At 36.3% G+C, this 22838-nt stretch overlaps 1 protein-coding gene across 1 annotated transcript in view; it reads right to left on the bottom strand.

Moving 5' to 3' along the window:
- Positions 1-22838, bottom strand: part of ANO2 (anoctamin 2) — a 169200-nt gene that overhangs the window by 134618 nt on the left and 11744 nt on the right. Inside the window, exon 4 of the mRNA XM_088537398.1 lies at positions 475-573. Coding sequence (XP_088393524.1) covers positions 475-573 — 99 coding nt within the window. The remainder of the gene's footprint in view (positions 1-474; positions 574-22838) is intronic.

The following is a 22838-nucleotide window of genomic DNA, read 5'->3' as shown; positions in this document are numbered from 1 at the left end:
ATTACATGGACTGCCCTCCCACTGCACCTGTCTCCTTCCCCCTTCTTGCCCAGTTTAAAGCCCTCTTTTCCAGGTTGGCTAACTTGTTGGCAAAGAAATGTGTGTTCTACTTATGAGGTGGATCCTATCTCTCCCCATCAGTTGTCAGTCTTCAAACAGAGTACCATGATTGTAGAAACCAAAACTCCGCCGCCAACACCACCACTGCAGCCAGTTGTAAACCTGGAATATCTTTTCCATCTTCTCACATCCTTCCTCCTCACTGGTAGGACTGTGGAGAAAACAATATGGGCTCCTAGACCATTGATCTAACTCTAGAGTACTAGCACTCTGAAATCCTTTTTGATGGTCTTCATTTCCCCTTAGTGTCATTAACGTCCACATGAAAGTCAGCAGTGAGTAAAACTAGATTGAAATCATGTTAAAATAATTACTAATGTAAGATAATTAATAATGTGAAAGAATATGCCTTACCTTTTTAGTGGGCATTTTTATTTTAAGAAGTTCTGCTTCTCGACTAAGAACATGCCAAGGCGCGTGGATGCGCACAAAGCTCAATCCTTGGCTTTTATTCTGAAATATAAAATAGTAAAGATATTTATTTCAATATTATTGAACAGTAATACTTCAGCAATTAATCACGCAACAGTAGGTGTAATGGTAAAGGGAGCGAAGAAAATAAAAATAAACTCACCACTGGGAGTAAAAATGACTTTTTCTTTAAAAGCTGACACTTCTAGTGCTCTAGGATCTCTTTATTGGCCTGTACTACCTGCTATGTGTCCACCATGAGGACGAAAAAACAGATTATAACCAATTTCGGAAATATGTGAATGAGAAAGAACTGAGCTACAGCTTCTACTCTCATATTTTGCACATTATCCCAATTGGTGGTCTTTTGCGTCCATTTGAACGAGCAAATAGCAAACTTTTTGTCTGCTCTGGACTTTGCTCTTTGGCACGAATTTTCTGCCCTGCCCACATATTTTCACAGTACTTCATTGGATTTGTACTTTATTAAAGGATATCAGAACCAGCATTTACCACATGAAGTATTTCAAGTTGCAGTGCTGACCTCGATAATCAGCTTTAACTTCTGAGGAGACAATGACCCCAATGCTTAGAAAAATAGCTGTGCAGAATCAGAAGTCTACACAAAATGGCTGCTGCACAGCCAGTCCTCAGGTGAGCTGAGCTCTTCAGAGTTGAACCTGAGCCACTCTTAGAAGTCTGAGGACTTTTAAGATTGGAAAGAAGAATCCCTGACAGAAAAAGGAAAATGAAATGCAGACATGTTGATACTGACATTTTTCCCCTCAATGAACTCAAAACATCCTTTCTAAAAAACACAGTAAACTACACATAAGAATGCTTACTGTGACAAAAGGGGTAAAAAGTTGGATGGGAGATGGACAGGGAGCAGAAGGATAGATCCGAGAGAGAGATATGGAAGTGACAGGAAAAGACTGCAAAGTCTTGGGCTAAAGGCAGGAAAGGACTGCTAAGACCAATGATCTTTGTGAAGCAGTGCACCTGCTCGAGTTCCATTTTTCCACCCATACATGTGTAAGGATCAGAAGAGATCTCTGTCTTTGAGGGAGAATAAACCCTCACATACACTTCTACATTTGGGAAGTATCATCTTTCTGTTGGGAAGTTGGAACCACTGTCCTTTCCTTGCAATATGAGCTAAGATCAGATGAGATGGAGGGATTGGAGCCACATAAACCTCTGAAATTAATCAGTTACTGAGTTAAGGAGCAACAAGTTTGGGAATACAGTAGAGGAGAAGCACACAGGAAGAACACTCACAAAAGCTGGGAAACAAACTGATACAGTTAGTCCAATTTGATGAGGAGCATAACTAGGTTATACATTTGGCTTATGTACAAAATTAAGGTGGCCCACCTGGGAGTAACTTCTTGGTACACATACAAACGTTTGCAGAGGACTAAAGAAAGCATATTAGCACACATATAGCTTAATGTGACTGTAATAACCAAGTAGTACAAGTCGACAAAGCTGGAAATATAGGTCATAGCCATGAAAACATATTTTCAGATTCTCAAACTTAAATTTCATGGGAAGCTGACTCAAAGTGGTTCTTTTCTTGTTTTATTTCTTTTTTTTCTTATTATTTTTGTTGAAAGCTTTGAATTAAGGAAAGTTTATGTTTTAAACATGTTTGAAGTTCAAACGTGTTTGAAGTTTAAGCATATTTCAACTTTAAAGTTTAAATATAAGGAATCTGTTCAAGTGTGTATAAATCAAAAAGACTATGTAGCACATTTGTCTTCCTTTTACTTCCCTTTTAGCTGCAACATGAAACACAAAGACCACTACATGACTTTCAGTTAACATTTCTGCAGTGGAACAATGTTGTTTTATACAGCAGAATGAGTTGTTGAATGTCTCTCTCATCAGTCTACAAGGGAAATCAGCTTTAAGAGAAGGAAGTAAAAATTTACTGGGCATGAGCAGATGTTCTGATAATCATTTGCTGAAAATGTATTAATACCTGACGAGAGTTTATATTTCAGTCAGTGAAGATCAGAAGGCTTCTTCTTAGATTTTTGGCTAAAACCAAACCTAGCTTCAGTGTAATAGCACCTGTGTCCTCCATCTGGGGGACTATATTCCACATTCGTAAGAGGAAGGACAGTGTGACCTAATTGGTCATTTCCAACTCAGGCTCATATGACTACACAGATTGCAAAGAAAATAAGTCAGATATATTGAGAGAAGATATCAAATGAAGAAAATGACCTTTATATATACATACATACATATATATATATATATAAAAGAGCAGAAATAAGTTAGAAAGTACTGTTCATGAAATAATATTAGATGCTCTAGAATCAGAGCTAACATTTAAAAATCACTCTATGGCAGGAAACAGATCATTTTAATAAAGACAAATGCAAAGTCAACCAAGTGGGAAAACAGAAACAGGTGATTCTTGTTGGATGGTAAACAAAATGTACAGAACAGACTGCTGATTACTTAGTTAAGGATTGCAAGAACTATGTTTTGCACATCTGTAAGAGAATGTTATGGATTGTGTTTGTCTCAGCATTGTTGAGACACCATTTACCTAAACAATGCCCCAGTATCTTGTCTCTGGGAAAACCACCTCAAGACCCAAACAAGGACATCATATCTCCCCATTTACACTTCTTAACCCTGGCATCTTGCTTCTAGGAAGACTATAATACCAGCTATCTACTCGGCCTCAGCATGCTGTCTCTGGGAAGATCAGCTCGAGATCCGACTCAGCAGCACCCACCAGAGGAGCTCACATTCCAATCAGGTGAAGAGGAACATCAAAGCACACAGTGCATATGACACAAACAACATGTACCAGAAAACTTCAAGAAAGTGAGAGGACTCTTTGAAAAGGGGTTCAGAAAAGGAGTACGTATTCCACACCGTCCCCTTCTCCCAGGTGTGGATCATCAGCTGCAACAAGGCACCTGTACCTGCACTGAGGCACCTGCACTGAAGGGGGGCCAATGGCACTTAGCCGGACTGGTGGTGGTGGTAACTATAATCTTGTTGCATCTCTCCTGCTTGGTTGCTTATCTTTCTTTTTCCATTCTTCTTCTCTCTGTCCTATTTGCACTTATGAGAATAAAGCTAACAAGGTTGTATAGCACTTGACCTCGTTGGTGTCTTAATCTCTTGGGATTGCATCGAAACCTCCCCTGACAGTGAATCAGGACAAGATCTTCCTATATTTTCCTAACCTTAAAATTCATCAAAGAAATTTAAAATAAATACATCTCCCCAATACTTCTGTGCAACAAAAATGAAACAAAGAAATCAGTATTAGTCACCTCAGGGAATAGATGAGAGACCTAGTTTTCTATTTAGTTATCAGTAGAAACTAGTATCTCTAGATGCATAAACCCCTGTACACACTAATCCTCTCTGTTTAAGGCTCTTTGCTCTACCTTTCAAGTCTTCACCCTCAGTAGCTGTCCTTTTGCATGCCCTTTTTGTCTTTATTATCACCATCATTACTGGTGAAGATCTGTTCAACTCACTTGTTCCCAGAGGGCATACATCACCAGAAATTAAAATTTGTTTTTCTTATTGCCAGTGTGGAATTATTACTGTCTCCTATAGACATTTATGACACAGTGTAATTTTATTAATCAGCTAAGATAATCAAAGGACATGTTTCTGTCAACACAGTTTAAAATTTGCTCTTACAAAATGCTGTCCATCTTCCACTTTGAGTACTCCCAATCACTCTTGCTTATTGACTTCCCTCTAGATGCATCACTACAGCTACATGTTACACAGGTTTGTTATTTTTGTCTGATCACTCACATGCTATTTAATTCAGCTGTCCTTAATCAAGTTCTTTTTCACTTACAGCTGATGTCTCACAGAAATTTATTCTTGTCCTTGCATTGTTCTACATCTATTATATCACAGTATTGCCCAAGTATATTGCTCAAATGACTTCAAGTATTGTTATGCTGATGATAAAAAGATTTGTTGCTCTCCTGATTTTTTTTCAATCTATACTCCATACAAGCATTCTTCAATTAAGTTTCAAGAATGGAACTAAAAACTTACATTTGTCATTGAATTTAGTTTTTTAAAAGTCAGATTTCAATGGAAAAGTTCAACAATTTGTGTAGACACATCTATTATGATTGACACCATTGTACTGTTCCATAGTCATTGAATTTGAATCACAGTTAAGACAAACTTAAATAATAATTATACACTGGTAGAGTCTCAGGCTTTTTTGTGATATTAGCATATTGTTCCTGACAACTCCACCCCTATTAAATTCATTGCTGAATGCTGCATTTTGGAAAGTCTTTCTCATGATTTCCTCGTGATAAAATAACCCATCACTATATTTTTTGACATCATACTATGTCAAAAAAAAAAACTGATAAATAATTATTTTAAAATAGTTGTCTAAAGAAATAATTTTTGCAGTGTATGCCATTATGAAGAAGAAAGTAGCACTCACGGACAGAAACAACTTGAACAAAAATGACTAACTACTATCTAATTTTTATTTTATCCACCAACCCAAGGGAATACTGAAGTTTCTTATATATATATATGTATATATATATATATGTATATGAGAAATGGAAAAATATAAACTGAAAACTTGAAACATGTAAACTTCCTTCTTAAAAAGACAAACTATCTGGGCATTCAACATTTTATTCTTCTATGATAATAAAATAGACAAGAAAATAGCAAACATATCCAGAGAGCAAGCATGTAATGACATCAATTAATACAGTCAGACATCTTCTGCTGATATGTGTCATACCAGTTATACAAGGCAAGCAGTGAATTCCTGATGGCTCAATAAAAGTAAATCATTTCATTCAGTCACCAAATGAGCCAGTTATGTTCACAAATGCAATTGATCAAAATTAATGGCTAGTCTTCTGATATCACTCCTGAAATATAGGCAAATAACATGATGTGATAATGCAAAAAAAAAAATCAATTACTTCTTACTATCGCATGGCTTTGGTCACATATGTTTTACAAAAGCTGAGCCAAATAATGAGCTTTTGGCTCCCTGCATGAGTACTGTATGATGGAATGATACTACATGACCAGATTCAGATAATGACTGGGAAAGCATCTATATTTTGTGTTGAAATTATTGGATTTCAATCTGTACAAGGATTAGCATTTTGCCATTTTACCATTTTAAGATGCAAAAACAACTTCTAAAGCTTTCATATCTAAATGTATGTCGATTACCACAGAAAGGAGTGGAGACGTAGTAAGTCAGGGTGATAGCAGCTAAGATGTCCACCTGAGCAAGTTCCTGCTCATATTTTCTTAATGCTTATAGGCAAATAGCTTACATTCTGTCTGTCACTGGTTAAATGAAGATAATGGAATCTGTCTCTGCTAAAAAGGCATGCTCAGATACTAAACAGAAAAGGGTGGAGTAGATCAGTAAGTTCACAGACAATAAGCATACCATGCATACCGTGATCTCCTCCTTCCCCATTTTCCTTCCAGTCATTTCACATTTTGCTTTCTATTATTTCCTTGGGATACAGATCATCTTTACCATATGGCTCTCCAGCACCTACCGTAATCCTTACAAATGACTGCAGATTCTACTGTAACTGTATCAAAAAAAAAAAAAAAAAAAAAAAAAAAAAAAAGAACAGTGAATACCAACAGCTCCAATAAGAAGAATCTTAGAACAGGTCTGTTCAGGCACAGCAAAGCTAAACTCCATGTAGTTCACATAGTTTGGTTTATTTTTAGCTCTTTAACAATACACTAAGCAGACATGGTCAAGTCTAAGTCTCAGTTCTTAATCAAAGCTGCAATAATTTATGCATTCTGACAGCTTCTCTTTTGCTTTCTTCATCTCTACCAACAGTGACAATGTTAATGTCCTGTTTATTCTCTTAATCCCACCTCCAAACATAAACATGTAAGAGCGTACTAGTGTTCATAAGAAAAGAACAGAACACTTTGGAATGAAAACTCTGGTCCAAATGATTTAAAAGAAATTATCTAACCTTAATTCCTTAGGTAAAGCATTGCAGAATGAAACACTTGGCTTTGCACATCCTTTGCAAGTGTTTCCCAAATCACCTATAGACAGAAAAGGTCTCTGAGTGGAAGCTGATATAGGAAGCCTAAGAATACAGACATGCTTCCCATGAATATGAGGGAAGCATTCAACAGCATGCTACAGAATGAAAATGAGCTGTTAGAAACTCAAGTACAATGTAGAATAGATGTTAATTCTCCCAAATACATGAAAGGAATGGAACTCAGCATTATTGTACTATTCACTACAGAACCAATACAAAGGTAGATTGCAAATGTCATGACTGCCATTCCTTTTTAATTCTTTCTGAAGATATCTGAGTATATGTTTTTAATTTTTAAGTTAGTGTATTTCCCTGGTTATTTTCTATGTATTTATCTATAGTGATTAACTACTATGGTATGAAAAGTGTGACTTTCAAGCAGTAGAGCAAAACCTTCCTTATTTGCTTACATTAACTTCATCAGCAAATCTCAGTGATGTCAAAGACTCAAATTCCTTGCTATCAAAGCAAATTACACTTTAAATACATCTTCTGAGATTGGAGGATACCAGAAAATAATAATAAAACAGGGAAAGAAAAAGAAAATGCCCTAATCAGACTCCCCGGAAAAAGAAACATAGTAGTTTATCTATTCTACCACCTCTTGCATTTTGGCAAGGTGAATGGAAAAACACTTAATCAGCTGGCCTCATTACATTCAGTGCCAAATTAGCTAGCAATACAAGCCAATCATCTGTAAAATACATCATATGAAAGTTGGTTATCAATAGTAAAATAAACAAAGTCCTTGAGAAAAAAGTGTTAACATTTAAAAGAGCAGAATGTTATTCCTCTTGAAGGAATGAGACACTAATCTTCACAGAGATTTATATCCTAAGCAGTTTTCCGTATGAGGCAGCAAGAGCTTTGAAGTCAATCTTTAGAGCAGGTAACAGGTATGTTGCTAGTAGAGGGATTAATGAAATTCAAATTAACCCCCCATTACAGAAGATTCGAGGAAAACAAGATGGAAAAATAAACCTACTGAAAAGAGAGGTTAAAATATCAAAAGGAAAAACAGTGAAATGGTAAAGGACATCAGGTGGAGCTAATGCGAATGAAGTTTCAAGGCAACAAAACGACACAAGTCTTCATGCAGTGGGTAATGCTTCTGTCTTCACAAAACATACGGAAGAATATTACAAGGATTAAAGGAAAAATATGCACAAGAATTTGGAAGAGAGCTTCACTAAAGTTTACTAGAAAGACACATTATATTAAGCACATAAAATCAACTGAAAATAACTTGAGTCTAAAATAACATTAAAGTATCATAAATACCTTTCTTGTTTTTATTATTTCCTAATAATAACCAAAAAAAAATTCATTGTCACTGCTAGATACAGCATATTGCTTTAGATTAATTCAATCTGAAACTACATGGTCGTTCTTACGGTCATTATGGCCGACGAAACTAACAGGTAAAATTTTCACCCTTTCTTTCTCCCCAGCATCTGATACCCTACCTCTTGCTGTCAGCTCTCCATCAGTTAATTACATAAACAAAAAAGACACAGTCAGCAATACACTGTACTCATCCTTGGAAAGAGTATAGGCCTTTGTGAGACACCTTAGTCAGGAGGCACCTGAATGACAGATTGGCCCACAATTGATTAACAGCTGTTCACTTAGTGGCTCAGGGCTACTAGGCTATTGCATGGGTGCTCTGACCACTACAGACCCTCTGTCTTCAGATTATGTTACCATCTGGTGGTTATAACAAATAATAAAGATTACGAGACAAATGCCTTCCCTCTGATGTTTTAATGTCTTTAATTATAAGATTAGGTTATCAGACAACGCAGCTCCACTGTATTAACAGAGCTGTTCAGATAGGCACAATTCAAGATTGTGACAAGAGAGAACAATTTTGGCAAGGGGAAAAGCTGCAAAGGATTTTGGAAATTGCAAGGACTGATTGAAGGGGGGAAAAACACCCATGGGTTAAACTCAGCATTTAAAAAAAAAGGATTTTTAATATACTTTATTGTTGAGAATTAGAGAATTAAAGGCCTTAAATACTATGGTCTTCACCAACAAACCAACAGAAAGCTAACAGTGCTCTTTGGTCATGCATCCAAATACACTGGTTACTTGAGGAAAATCACGCCTCTCTTCTTGCACAGTATTAGGAAAATTGTCCTTTTTTTTTTTTCAGTTGTCAACAGTAGTAAATAGAAGCACATTCAAAATAAAGCATATGCTGCATGTCTGCTCTATGCCTACTTCTGAGCCTACCAACAATCTCTGTTTGGGTAACCTAACATATAACAACGCCCACAAGTGTTATGAAGATTACAATGTAATGCAAGTCATTTTCTGCACTGGATATGGAAACATTAAGTTAGATGGGGAAAGCGGGTGATAGAAAAAGTCACCAATATGTCTCCCCTTACGACATTTTCATAGTCAAGTATCACAGCATGATTTATGTTTAAATTTGTACTTTCTCAAAGCATAAGAAGGACTTTAGGAAGTCCATTCCATCCCAGATTGCAGTCTCTGACTGCAGTTTAACCAGTAATACCACTGTAACTATGGTTAAATTATACTTACAGTCCCATTCCTGTTGCTATTCAGTTTAGGTTTTAAAACAAGGTGTGGGGAAGAGCAAAGACATACTGCAACTGGATAGTGCCATTTCTGCAGTGAGACAGCAAGCAGAAACAGTTTTTCTTGTCCTAAGCAACACACAGTGCAAGAGACAGGACTGTATTTCCAGCAGATCAGCAATCATCCAAGACGTAATAGAGCTACTCTACATCAGAGGATGTCCTAGAAGAGCAAATCCAAACCAGCAAGGCACAACAAGATGAATTTCAGAGACCAGGCTGTTGGACAAATTCCGTTAGACACTTGAAGGCTCCAAAGATGAGTAGAGGGCAGCAACACTGTGATCTGAACAAATCTTCAAGCAAGGAAAAGTGATTCCTTGAATTATTACAGCTGAGTCTAATGGAGAATCTTGGCAAAAGGGCATCCAAATAATACTCCTCTCATGGTTGAAAAGTGTAGCATTACACAATTTTTGGAGGTCTGAAAAAGAAAAGCTCCTCTGTCTACTGCGCTACCTAGGCTGGAAATAGTACCTTCCCAAAGAGGGCATAACAAACACTATTAAAACTGAACAGTAGTTGGACAGCATTAGATTTTTTAGAAATGTCTATGAGCCAACACTTCCCAATGTGCCTGTAGAACATGATGGATTATCAACAGTTTTGAAAAGCAGGCATCAGTACATCCTGATCCCACTGGATTTCTCTCCTATCTATATCACTAGTCTCTAGTATCCCAAAATTATGGTCCAAAATACAATCCCTTAGTAGATACCAGTAGAGCACCCCGTACAACACAAACATGAGATTTTAAGTCATAATCCTACATTGCATTCATCTATCTTAAGCTTTGTATATCACATAATCCATCGTGGCCAGATGAAGCTCTCATTTCCATCAGCGTAAATCTGAAATTGTTCTGTTGAAAACAACGCTGCCGCAACCTCTCTGGATTTACAGTTTACTCTTTTGTCATAAAACAAAACAAAAACTTAAATACTTAAATGTGATTAACCATCACATATTTTGGTTGTTGGCCATTCACCTGTGAGGTCTAAAAATAATAATAATAATAATTTTTAAAAACTGTTGGTAAACAGTTGTAACTGATATGTGAGCTTTCTGTTGTTTTCCTCAGAGCAGATTGTCAGAAGTGATGTTGCTACAGTAATGTTTGGTAAAGCTTGATATGTTAGTTATAACATTATAAAATTTCACAATAATATTGAACAAAATTTTATTTAGACAACATTTTATTTTGGGGCTGTGTTGAGCTAAGAAAATTTATGTAGAAAGCTGAACAAATTGCTTCTAGTGACATCAGTTTCAGATCAGCCATTAACTTAAAATTATCCAAAATTATATTCAGCAGAATGTATGATGTTAACATACATATTGTTCATCCCAAGGTTTTATCTTAAGAGAAATAAAATAGCAAAGCAAAAATGTAAGACTTCTCATTCCGATCCTGGTGGTATCACACAGTTTGAAGTTTACAGGAAATCCAACCAGATTTTCCTAGTAAGCATTGATAATACCTTCATCTGCATTCTAATTTCCTTTAATACCTCATTAGAAGTACTCTTTATTTTGCCATATTCATAAGCAGTTTTGCTTGCTCTGCATCATTTCACTCAAAGAAAATGATGCGGTACCTCTGTCTAGATATTTTTGTTTGTTTCATTTGTTTTTGTGGGTTTGGGGTTTTTTTTTTCTCCAAATATTGCATCACACTGAACATTTTTTGGCTTCTTTGCTTCAACATATTTTCCCCATATTTCTGCCACACTGAATATTATTAGAATTTATTATTTCACAAAAAATGTTAAAAAGTCAGAAAAGGCACCTGTGTGGCAGAGTTCCACATATTATGCTAGGCTGTGTCTCCATAATGGGTAGATATGTTGAACAACAAAACAGCCAAAGCCTACATAACAAAAATCATCCTTGAGCAGGGGCGAATTCTATCTGCTTCTTGTGTTACTTCAACACCAACGATGCTTGAGCCAAATCGTTTTCTGTAGGTCACCTATTAAAACCTGTAGTCACATCCAGCAAGGTCTTTAATCTTACATGCATTACCCTCTATACAGCAAGGTGCTCATGAGTTCAAGACTGTTTTCTGAAACAAAGAATTCCCTTTGAATTAGTGTCATTAAGGGCTACAGAATCCAACCATTATTTTTTAAGCTCTGACAGGGACACACACTTAAGTATGCCTTTTAATGGTATTCACAAACAACATTCCTCTAGTAAAAGCTATATTTACACAATGTTTGGAGTTCCTTACTGTGGTGCATTTCTAAAGACTTCAGTGACTACCTGACTGAGAAACAATCTCAGGATATGGTCTCTTATCAGGGAAACTGCTACAGCATTCCCTGTTCTCACAACCCTGCAATTGCTGTATGGTAAGTGTTAGTATACAAGAAAAATTCAGAGGTGATCACACATCAAACAATATCATTAACTCATTAATCATGCATCAAACAATATCATTAACTTAATTAACATTAAATTTATCAGAAAGAATACCCCAGATTAAAAAAAAGAAGAAAAGAAATAATTTCTTACCCCTTTTGGGGCTTCCCAGTAAGTGTATATGTATATATATATATATGTATTTATACACACACCTACACACATATATACAAATACAGTAAGCAAACTGTGGTCTTTTAGGGAACATCACTAAATCTGTTCAATTAGTACTTATTAAAAGGTGCTTTTTCTTCACAACATGCAATAGTGACATTGGTCTGATGTCAGAGATTATATTATATTGAAAAAGTGGCAATGAGAAAAAGCAAATGAGCAAAAATAGTTAGAAGATGCAAGTAGAAACTGGCAATCAATAAGAAACGAGCAGACTAAGATATAGTAAAAAACTAACTGCATAATTTTGGCCTGTATGAGAAACAGTACATAAAATAAAAGTGTGTCTTTTAAAATATTTTTTCCTCTACTACTGCACATTCTGATTGGCAATTACATGAATTCTGTATTTGTTTTCAAGGCTAGTTTAAATGCTCCATAATATCTTTAGCTGTAACATTCTTGGTCAGGCTGAGATCGCATTTACAGAAGTTTGAGAGTATAGTAGATATCGCTGTTTCTTAGTATATATCACTGTTTCTTTCTACTCCCACTGCAATTTGTTTGGCTAGTCTGTTCCATTTCCTTCCACTCGAATGATAATCTTGGTAAAACACCCCCTATTTTTTTGTTCTGTATTTAGTCAGAACATACTGGTTTCTCATCTCTTGTATTTCCCAGCAATAGTATAAACAGTAGTAACCAGATTGATCCTGATTTGGTATAATACTTTTGTGCATGATATTAAAATATTAAAAGTATAATTTCAAGTACAGTGTTAGCTATTAAAAATATAGAGCAGAACATTTACCATAAAACTTCACACATCTATCACAGATAACTGAACAGATGTTTTGGCTGAAACAGGCTTCAACTGAAACATTCACAAAATGAAGGCTTAATGCTGGTCGGATATTGTTTTTAGACCTTTCTTAAATTTCATGCCAATCAAGAGTGTTAACTAAATATCTGCAACATGTGTCAGCTCTTTTCAAATATTTACAGAGTTGGTTAAAAAAAAAAAAAAGTAATTGCAATGCTTCATTTTGACCAAAAATACACACACACAATAATTAATAATTAATAATTCTGAAAGTATAAAATGTAACCTCTGAAGAGTCATCTCAAGTCCCCATGTTAAAATAATATACATTTTATATATTATATTAATATATGAAAATATACACACATGCCCAAAAATGAGGTCTTTGCTTGAGCCATATCCCTCTAGAAGAAACTGCCTAATGCAGAAGACTGCACTAGTCTTCTACCTTCCTCCTACCAAATACAGCATGGAGTAGCACGGATAATATATAGGAATAAATAAGCAGGAAGCATCCCTTGATCCCACTTTTTTCTTCTCTAAGGCAGACAATTAACTGCAGGAGTTCATATAACTAAACAGTGAATTTGTTCACCCAGATCAGCTCCTTGAAAACCAAATTTTACTTTTGAGAAAATAATTAATTCTTGGCAATGCTGCTAACAGATAGATTACAATTTTTCATTCTTGTTCTCCTTACATGAATGTGAAGTTACGCTGTCCTGTTTCAACTTGAAATAGCACTTTGATTTGTGTGAAGAAAATGGCCTCGGTCTTTCTTGTTTGTCTTTCATCTTCATGTCTGTTTTTAGAGATCCATGTGGTTGGTGGGAAGATGCCCACTATCTCACTTCAATTTGGTTTTCAGTTTTCAAATCTATAGTTCTTTGACTACACTTATTAATGCAATATTGTAATTTTGAAATTTCTGTAATTATGTGCGAACTACTCTTTGATAATTACCAATGACATATACAAGTAAAGGAATACATTTCAGAACTACTTGTTAGTTTTTTTTAGTACTTTGAATTCTACATCATTAACAAAATTACTTTTGTTTTATAATTACAGTTATAATACTTATGAAATAATGGAATTCGAGTGTTAATTAAAGGGAGCATAATACATTATTATGGAGTAGTCATACCGGTATCAGGAGTGTTACCAATGAATTAATCATAAACTGCAGACAACTTATAATCCTAAAAACAGATTTTTTAAAATATATACATATATATATATATATATATATATATATATATATATAAACCCACCAGCCTTTTGATATGCAGAGCTCTTGTCCTGCCAGGGACTGAGTTGATAATTTTAACAGAGTATTCAAAGGAAGACATGAGCATTAGCACTAAATGACAAAAGATCTTAGTACATTTAAAAGCATGTTTTATGATTTTTTTTTGTGAAGAGATTTGTGAGTCTGTAAAGATCTAACAAAGCATCCCTAAACTAATACAAACTTCAAGAGTCACTGATGAACTGTAGAACATAAGTTTAAAAAAAAAACCACAAATTTAAAACTCTCAAGGTGCAAGCTCTGATTTACACTGCTACTCTGATGCTCTCAAAGGCCTTGTTGAAAAAGTTACTTTAAAAGTTACACTTTGTTAATCTTCTAATAAGCAAATTTTGATGTTTAATGAAGACAGTTGGGCCAACTTTGGGGCATGGGTGAGCAATTTCTTAAAAGCAACATCATTTTAGAACAAGACATAATCTGGGAGAAACAAAAACTTGTACAAAAGTCTTTGAAAGATCAGAAGTCTTGAAGAATGAAGTTCCCATGCATGAAGCATTCCCAAAAAGATACTTTCACAGATGAGCAAACTCTCTGACATTATGACTTCATATAGGCCTGTGATCAATTTCAGTGCATGAATAGTGAGGATTGATGAAGAATGCCCAGTAGTCCTCTAGAAAAGAGACATTGATACTCTTCCAGTATCCAGTATTGATACTAACCTACAGAAAGTTATGGTCGCCTTGACATTGTATCTCTAGAAAGGTTGCTTTTTGTGAAGGTAACAAGGAACAACATTGTATAATCTTCCATATTTTCTCTAACTACTGATAACTCATTCTCTTTCAAACATAGTTCCTTCAGTTACTTTATCCATACCTAGACTTCTTTTAAAATTCCAAGGTCATCCACTTAACTCTACATGAAGAATTTCCTTAAAAGTATAATATATGTCTCAATTCTTCTAGTCAGTTCAATCATAGAATCATAGAATGCTTAGGGTTGGAAGGGACCTCTAGAGATCATCTAGTCCAACCCCCCTGCACACGCAGGGTCACCTAAAGCACGTGGCACAGGAACATGTCCAAGCGGGTTTTGAAGATCTCCACAGAAGGAGACTCCACAACCTCTTTGGGCAGCCTGTTCCAGTGCTCTGTCACCCTCACTGTTAAATTTTTTTTCCTTAAGTTCCTATGGAAGTTTTGGTGCTTCAGTTTGTGGCCATTACCTCTAGTTCTGTCAGTGGCCACCAGTGAAAAGAGACCAGCACCATCCTCTTCACTCCCTCCCTTGAGGTACTTATATACACTGATTAGATCCCCCCTCAGCCTTCTCTTCTCCAGGCTGAACAAGCCCAGCTCCCTCAGCCTCTCCTCATAGGGCAGATGTTCCAGGCCCCTGATAATCCTTGTGGCCCTGCGCTGGACTCTCTCCAGCAGCTCCACATCCCTCTTATACTGTGGAGCCCAGAACTGGACACAATACTTCAGATGCAGCCTCACCAGGGCTGATTCTCCTAAAATAATTAGAGGGATCAAGAAACTGAAGGGAGGTGCAAGCAGTATTTGATAATTCCTAAAAAACAGAGCATGGGTATGGATCTAAAGCAAACATATTCATTCAAACATATTCACCGTTTTCATAAATCACTCGGCCTCACAAATACCGCAAATGAAAAACTACACTACTGTTCAAACTAAAGGACTTAGTTTTACGTGATGAAATCTCAGTTATGTTAATGCTAAGCTGCTAATGCAGCTGCACTGAAATCAGTACCTCGTTCTTACTAATTTTTTTTCTTAGGCCAATCACCATAAGCAAACACTGATATACTTCAGGAAAAATTACTAGTCTGCACAGTTATCAGCCATGCGTATGAAGACGTGAATTCACCACTGAAGTTTCCCTTCCTGTGCATAGGAATTTAGTCACCTAACTCCCAATAATATTGATAGGAATTGCACAACCTGATTCCTGGACAAGGTAGAGCATCCTTCTGCCTAAATAGGCCATCCCTAACTACTCAGGCAAAAGCTAATCTGGGACAATAAAAACAAATATGTGATGCAGTTTTGCATGATATGCTTATCCTATGACGAAGGAAAACTTGTGATGAATGGCAAAGCAACTTCTGGCTGAAAACAATCAGATTACAAGCCTCTGTGTCTGTTTCCTTTATAATAAACACAGGCATCAGCAGAAGCTGCAATTTAGGTATTAAATATTCACACTTTAAAGCAAAATGTTTTAGGCCTTTAAAAACTTTTTCCTAGTTTCAGATGTCTACTGTTTGCCTTCGAATTACAGCCTCACTCTGCAAAACCTTCTATTAAAATAATATAAAGCAAACCTCACTCCTTTTTACCTCCAGAATTTAAGAACTAAAGTAGCATTTGGCTCCATTTTGTTATCTGTGACAATGCAAATAGGTAGAGTTCTTAGGCGGCATGAGGTTTGCAAAATGACTTTGGGCCAAATTCGACAGAGACAGAAATACTGAAGTAGAGTTCCACTGGAGAAGTTACATGCCTGCTGTTGTTTCCAGGAGGTAAAACAGATCTTTTGACACTGGAGGAAAAAAAAAAAAAAAAAGTAATAAAAATAACAGCAGTCACAAGCCAGAGATGTCTTCTACAAAGGCTATAGGTGACCTTAGTCACTGATATGAGCAGAGTCCAAGTGTAAAGAAAAGTTGAACTTATAGTCATGTCCCTCATTGACCCAATACAAAGCAGTGACCCATGCTCTTCACTTCTCCCTCTATTTTATTTATATCTATTCATTCAGATTATTGTTGGGGAGTGGAGGGACGGGGAGGAGGGGAACTGTTAACTAATCTTTTTTTCTGTCATTTTCTCCCATCAATCACTGAAATGACTATTGAGATAGGAGCTGAGCATTTAAATAAAAAACTTAGCTCTAGAAAGGATTTAAGAAATGGTTTGTGTTTAAGAAGAATTCTTATTTCTAAAAATTTCTAAAAAAAATCTATTTTTTCCTTCTATTTCTTTTTTCTCTTTTCTTCTTCTATTTTATTCTTTTTCTTCTATTTCTAAAAAAAAAAATGCTTTTTCTTCCAGTGTTCTCCTCTGTTTCTACACAGCTTTACAAAACACTCCTGTTTGTGTTAACATCGCTAGACAATGTGACACTATATAGAGAGTAAGCAAAATTAAGTACAACACATCTAGCAGAACGAACTCAAAAACTCATGTGCTCCTTTCCAACCCAAAGCAAAAATTCCTGCACTGGTCAAATATGAAAGAAAATTACTTTCTATTTCTTTAAAAGACACTTCCACTACTGATTCTTAACATCTTTAACATGAAACCAGTGTTCATTCCAAATTGTTCCCCTTTCATATTGAGGCGGTGCTCCCTCTGCACCTGTCGGAGCTGCTTCCCCATCTCAGTCAACAGCAAAACTCTTTAAAAGGTCAGAAAGCAAGAAATGTGAAGACCAAAATCCTAGATCTATCTCATATTTTACTAATTTAGTTTTGTAGAACTGCCATTCAAGCTGAACTGCTCTAAACATCCTAGAGAAATTATCACTCTTTGAGCATGCAAGCCTCCTCTGGCGGCTAAGTACTGCAGGACCACCAGCACGGTTTGGCATTCCTCAGTGCCTCCTGTATTGTTCTTCTAATTGCCTCCATGTATTTATTTTAAATATTAAAATTTCTACTGCAAACAAGATGACTGATAGTTTAAAAATATTTGCAAGAATTGACCTATGAATTAGGGAAGCATCTGTTTTTTTTTTCTACTCTTCCCTCCCCTTTCCTAAGACGACCTAACAACGTATGTACTACGTTCTCTCCCCACTATGCCTTAGCAGAACCTTTTTTGGGGGGTCAGAGAGGGGAAAGGGGGCATTCTCATCGATTTAGCATTTTGTATACATGAAAGAAGCTCCCCCCACAGTTGATGCAAGTCAAATCAGAACACTAAGTGCAAAGGGCATATAATTTTGGAGACTACCCTGACAAGTCTGGTAGAATTAATATTCTTCATAAATGACAATGCACTAAAAATAAATTAAGTATTTCTTTCTCTTCTCATCCAGTATCATCAAAATACACACCACAAATCTACCACAATTAAAATTCAAGGTATAAACCCCTCTTTTTCTTGGCCTGCAGAAGAATGATTAGATGATTTAGCGGTGCTGGCACAAGAGCTCTGTAAATGTTTGTGATAATTTAGAAGTCCATTTGCATATGATCCCTCCAATTGTTTCTTAAAACCTTTAGACACAATCTTGATCTAGGTACCCAGCAGCTGAGCAATGCCTTTCTGGGTGATATTTAAAATACACAGATTTACTCTATCTGCTCATTCTTCTATTCAAGTCACTACATTATCATTAAAAACAGGATTCAGAATACAAATCTCTCCATATTGGCAGTAAAACCATGCTACTAAGTCATCTATTACTGTGGATCACTTTTAATATTGACTGAATCACACTCAGCTTCCTTGGAGCTACTCCAAAATCCTCTATAAACACAGAACTAATTTTCCCTTAAATCAAGACCTTGTCAAAACATTCTTCAAGCCATTCCAGTGTCTCTGAAACCCGTTCCTTACCTGCTCAAAATTAATATTAGAATAGTTCTGTATTCTGTTTCAGTTCCATATAAGCAACACACCGAGGCAGAATATGTTTTAACTAATTAATACTTTTGTAACTAGAGAAGTAGAAAAAATGCCATCAAGTATTTACATTTAGGGCATCAAGATGCCCTAAATAGCACTGTCATTGCCTTGTTCTGAGTGCCTAGTCCAAAGATCCGGAGTGCAAAAGACCCGGGTCCGCATCCAATATTACATTACCCTGCATACTCTCTCATTGCCATGGGAAGTACTCATTAATGTGGATAACAGTCTTAAATATATATTAGATTTCTTTGTTTTTAAAATTAATGGAAGCTACTGTTTAACTTTCTTCTGCATGCTAGATCAAAGTGCATATTGAGACAAGTATAACATTAATGAGTCCATACGAAATGTCTCACAGTCACTAAAGGCATCAAATGTTTTCTTAGAATCATCTGCAAGTCGCAGTAATAGATTTAGGGGACAGAGAGAACATTTTCAGGACTACTTTCAGTTTACTACTCCATTAAACAATATCCTTAGTCTTTTATTTAAACATAGAAATATTTTATACCAAAATAGTTATGCCAAGAAAAAAAAAAAAAAAAAGTTCTACACAAAGGAATTAATCTCCCACCTGAAAATATAAAAATACTTTTCAGTGTGAATAATTGGAATTCCAATAGTCAATTAATACCAACATAATGTAGCTAGTACAGCTAAAAAGCAAGAAAACTAACCGACACCACCAACAAAAAAAAACTACAACATGTTATTTGACATAAATGTGATATTAGGGAGTGTACTAACAGAGAGAGAAAATGAAATATGGTCTCCAGTTGGAAGACCTAGAGCACAAAAGACACAAAAGATTAAGTGAGCTGGGCCTGTTTAGAGCCCTAGAGCCTTTTCTAGAGCCTAGAGGAGAGAAGATTGAGAGGGAATCTTATCAATGTGTACAAATAACCAGAGGGGAGGAAGTAAAGATGATGGGGCCAAACACTTCTTGATGATGGCCAGCAACAGGACAAACTAAAACACAGGAAGTTTCATCTCCATATGAGGAAGAACTTCTTTCCTGTAAGGCAGGCTGCCCAGAGAGGTTGTGGAGATCTTCTCTTCCCTCCCCTCCCCTCCCCTCCCTTCCCCTCCCCTCCCCTTTCCTTCCCTCTTTGGAGATCTTCAAAATGCACCAGGATGTGACCCTGCGCCACATGCTCTAGGTGTCCCTGCTTGAGCAGGGAGGTTGGACTAGACGACCTCTAGAGGTCCCTTCCAACCTCAACCCTTCTGTGATTACTCCACATATAACTCTCATAGCAGGAGTACTAATTGTACTGCTTAACAGAGAGGTCCTCAGAAACAAGGGAAGATAGGCAAAGGAGGGAAGGTGGGAAAAGAAACTCTTCTGTGAATAATTTTGGCCACTCTTGCCCCTCACAGTTGAAGACAAAAGATACAGCCTTCTCCCATTTCTAAGAGAGGAATATATTTATCATCTTTTAGACAAAAGAGGGAGATTTAAGCCATTGTGTAACGTTCAGCTGTTTGGGTTTGTTTGTCGGAAGATGAGGTTTTGCAAATGGAGAGTACATTATACCACAAAAACACATCTTGGAAGAGAAAAAAAAAAACACACACACACACACACTGCATAAGCTCATTCACAGGACCTTAAGGACTTCCTTGCCTGTACATCTAAGTCAACAGCTTATAGAAACATCAGAAATATGTTAGCTCAAAAATTCAAGTTAGATGAGCTTCTTGGATGGTCATTTACAATTATTTTTAAAAGCAACTTTTAAAAAATATTTTCATCTCTTAAACTCTATTTAGGAAAGTGTGTTCCATTTCTAACTGTTGAGAAGTGATCCACCTTCTCAGAATGCCAAGATGCATCTCCAATACCTTCCCATTCTATTACACTTTTGCCACACATAATACTGTCTGAATACAACACATACCTTTGCAGTCCTTCAAGCAGCAGTACAATTCAGATTTAAGTGAGCTACTTCTACTTCACGTTAGGTAGACAAGTTCTGCTGGCAGTGGTAACCACATTTATTGCCCTTCCTGGGAAACAACTTGTAATAGTTGAGAATATTACAGCATATCTTGGCCTTTTCTGAGCCTTATTCTGTCCTGTGTAAATCTAATTTCCTGCAAATCTAAAACCTGAAATTTGACCCATTTCAGTGGGTGCTAAATAGAGCTATTTGAAACTGACAGTCGTGGGTTTACCAGCTATCTCACAAGGATAAATGTGAACAGCTGACCACACTTTATAAAGACATGCTAAAGAAGAGGAATTTTGGCAGAGATGTTTTGGGAAAGCAATTTTACTGTACTTTTTATGTGTGTCACTTTTGAAGGACGGGAAGCAAAGCTTGACAATGCTTAACATTGTGCAGATTATCATAAGCATTTACAGGACCTATCTTGATTGGGGCTATCCATGTAACATCCCAAAATATAAATTAGTCAATTCTACAGACACCTGCAAGAGTCAATACCATACTTATTTTATCTACTTCCATAACATCAAGCAGACTACTCATAGATACATTCTTTTTATCTGTGGTAAGCTATACAAAACAGAAGTTCTTTGTTTTTCTGCTGCTGTTAGCAGATTTGAATAGAAGTTTGCTTGCCTGTCCTACCCTTTCTGCTCACAGTCATAACCCTGAATTAAATTGTTTTTGTGGGCACAGGCTAAACTGGACCACTCAAATGTTATGGGTTGAATTCAGGATAATCAACCAAAAAGCTGCTTCAGCTTGACCTGTGGTCTCAGATGACACAAAAATCAAGATTGAAAGCAGATTGTGCCAAAAACTGTTATAACACATTAATAAATGCTTGAAGACGGGAATCATTTTTTCAGGGGGGATAAGAAGGTCACTGCATCTAGTTACTACCATCCACCATCATGTCTACTCAGTGTCACATTAAATGGGAAGAAGCTCTAACACAGCTTCATTTACATTGTACACCCTGCCTTGTACACCCAAGATAATACTTCAGTTGGAGAAATAAACAAGAGGGAGAAGGAGAGGGAGGGGGAGAGAGAGAGAGAGAGAGAAAGAGAGAGAGGAAAGAGAGAGAGCAAACAAGATTTCTCTGGAGAGCAATGTATGACAGGAAGTTATAAGAAAGTTGGGAACTAGTCAAAAAACTCTTAATTGACAAATAATACCTGGATGTATATGGAGATATGCCATAGTCCTGCTTATTCTCTGAATATTCCCATAAATATTCACATAAATATTCACATGCAAGTTATATATCTTCTTTTATTCAGTCATCCCTATTCTTTTACCTAATGAGTTGACCTTACAAATAAAGATAGCCCTCTAAACAGCCATATTAATAGCTGGGCTTAAAGAAGCAAAGTTATTTGGAATAGACAAAAAATACATACTCATCTTCAGATGTCCGTGTGCCCATATACAAACATACTCCACTAAACATACACATGTGGAAGTTCTTGTTTGTAGAAGGGTTGTAAGTAGAAATAAAATACAGATTCTTAAATTGTCATTACGTTGTCCTGTGTTCCTAGAGATGAAATTCCTGACATCTAATGTATTTTAGTCCAACAAAGCAGCAATGGAGGGATTCTAGTCTTCTGTGAGGTTAGCACACTAAGATGCAAAAAATGCTGTACTTAGCTGATTAACCTAAATCAACATTACAGCCTTTATAAATTAGGGTTAAGTGAGATCACAGGTTAAGTGACTTTTCTAGCCACAGAAAGACTAGATGCCAATAGTACGTATAATATTACCCAGTAAATAATAACTTCATAACTCCTACAATGACCCCCCCCCCCAAAAAAAAAAAAAAAAAAGACCACCACACACACCACAATGTCCTGACCTCTTTTATTTTTTGGTCCAAACAAGTGAGTTAACAAGAACTAGACCCACACAGTCCATACAGATTTTTTTTCTCTCTAAGCTATAAAGCTAAAACTACCAAGACAGGACTGTGTAGGCATGAACACTGAAGACCACAGACCTAGCACAGATTTTATTGCCATTTGCTGTTGTTTTTAGTAAAAGCTGATGCTGTTCCAGGAAAGATGGTATTGAGGATGTCCCGTTGCTCTTAAAAAAAAAAAAAAAAAAAAAAAAAAAAAAAAAAAGGGCGGGGGGGGAAAAAAAAACACATAACTGTATGCAGATAATGTAAGATGGAGAAGAAAGAGATCTATTTAGCTCAAGGGTGCAAAGGTAGAGTCACTGCTGAACAGAAGCTGCAACCTGGAAAATTGTTTTGAGTTATATTTATGATTATCCCTTTGAGCAGCCGATCACAACACGTGCCACAGCAGAGAGAGATACCTATTGCGGAACATGTCTCAGCTTTCAATAATGCTATATGAAA

Source organism: Tinamus guttatus, unplaced genomic scaffold, assembly GCF_059628265.1.
Source record: "Tinamus guttatus ecotype Peru unplaced genomic scaffold, ASM5962826v1 Tinamus_guttatus_pri_ptg000753l, whole genome shotgun sequence".
In the NCBI taxonomy this organism is placed as follows: Eukaryota; Metazoa; Chordata; class Aves; order Tinamiformes; family Tinamidae; genus Tinamus; species Tinamus guttatus.
This window is presented reverse-complemented; position numbering and strand designations above follow the sequence as displayed.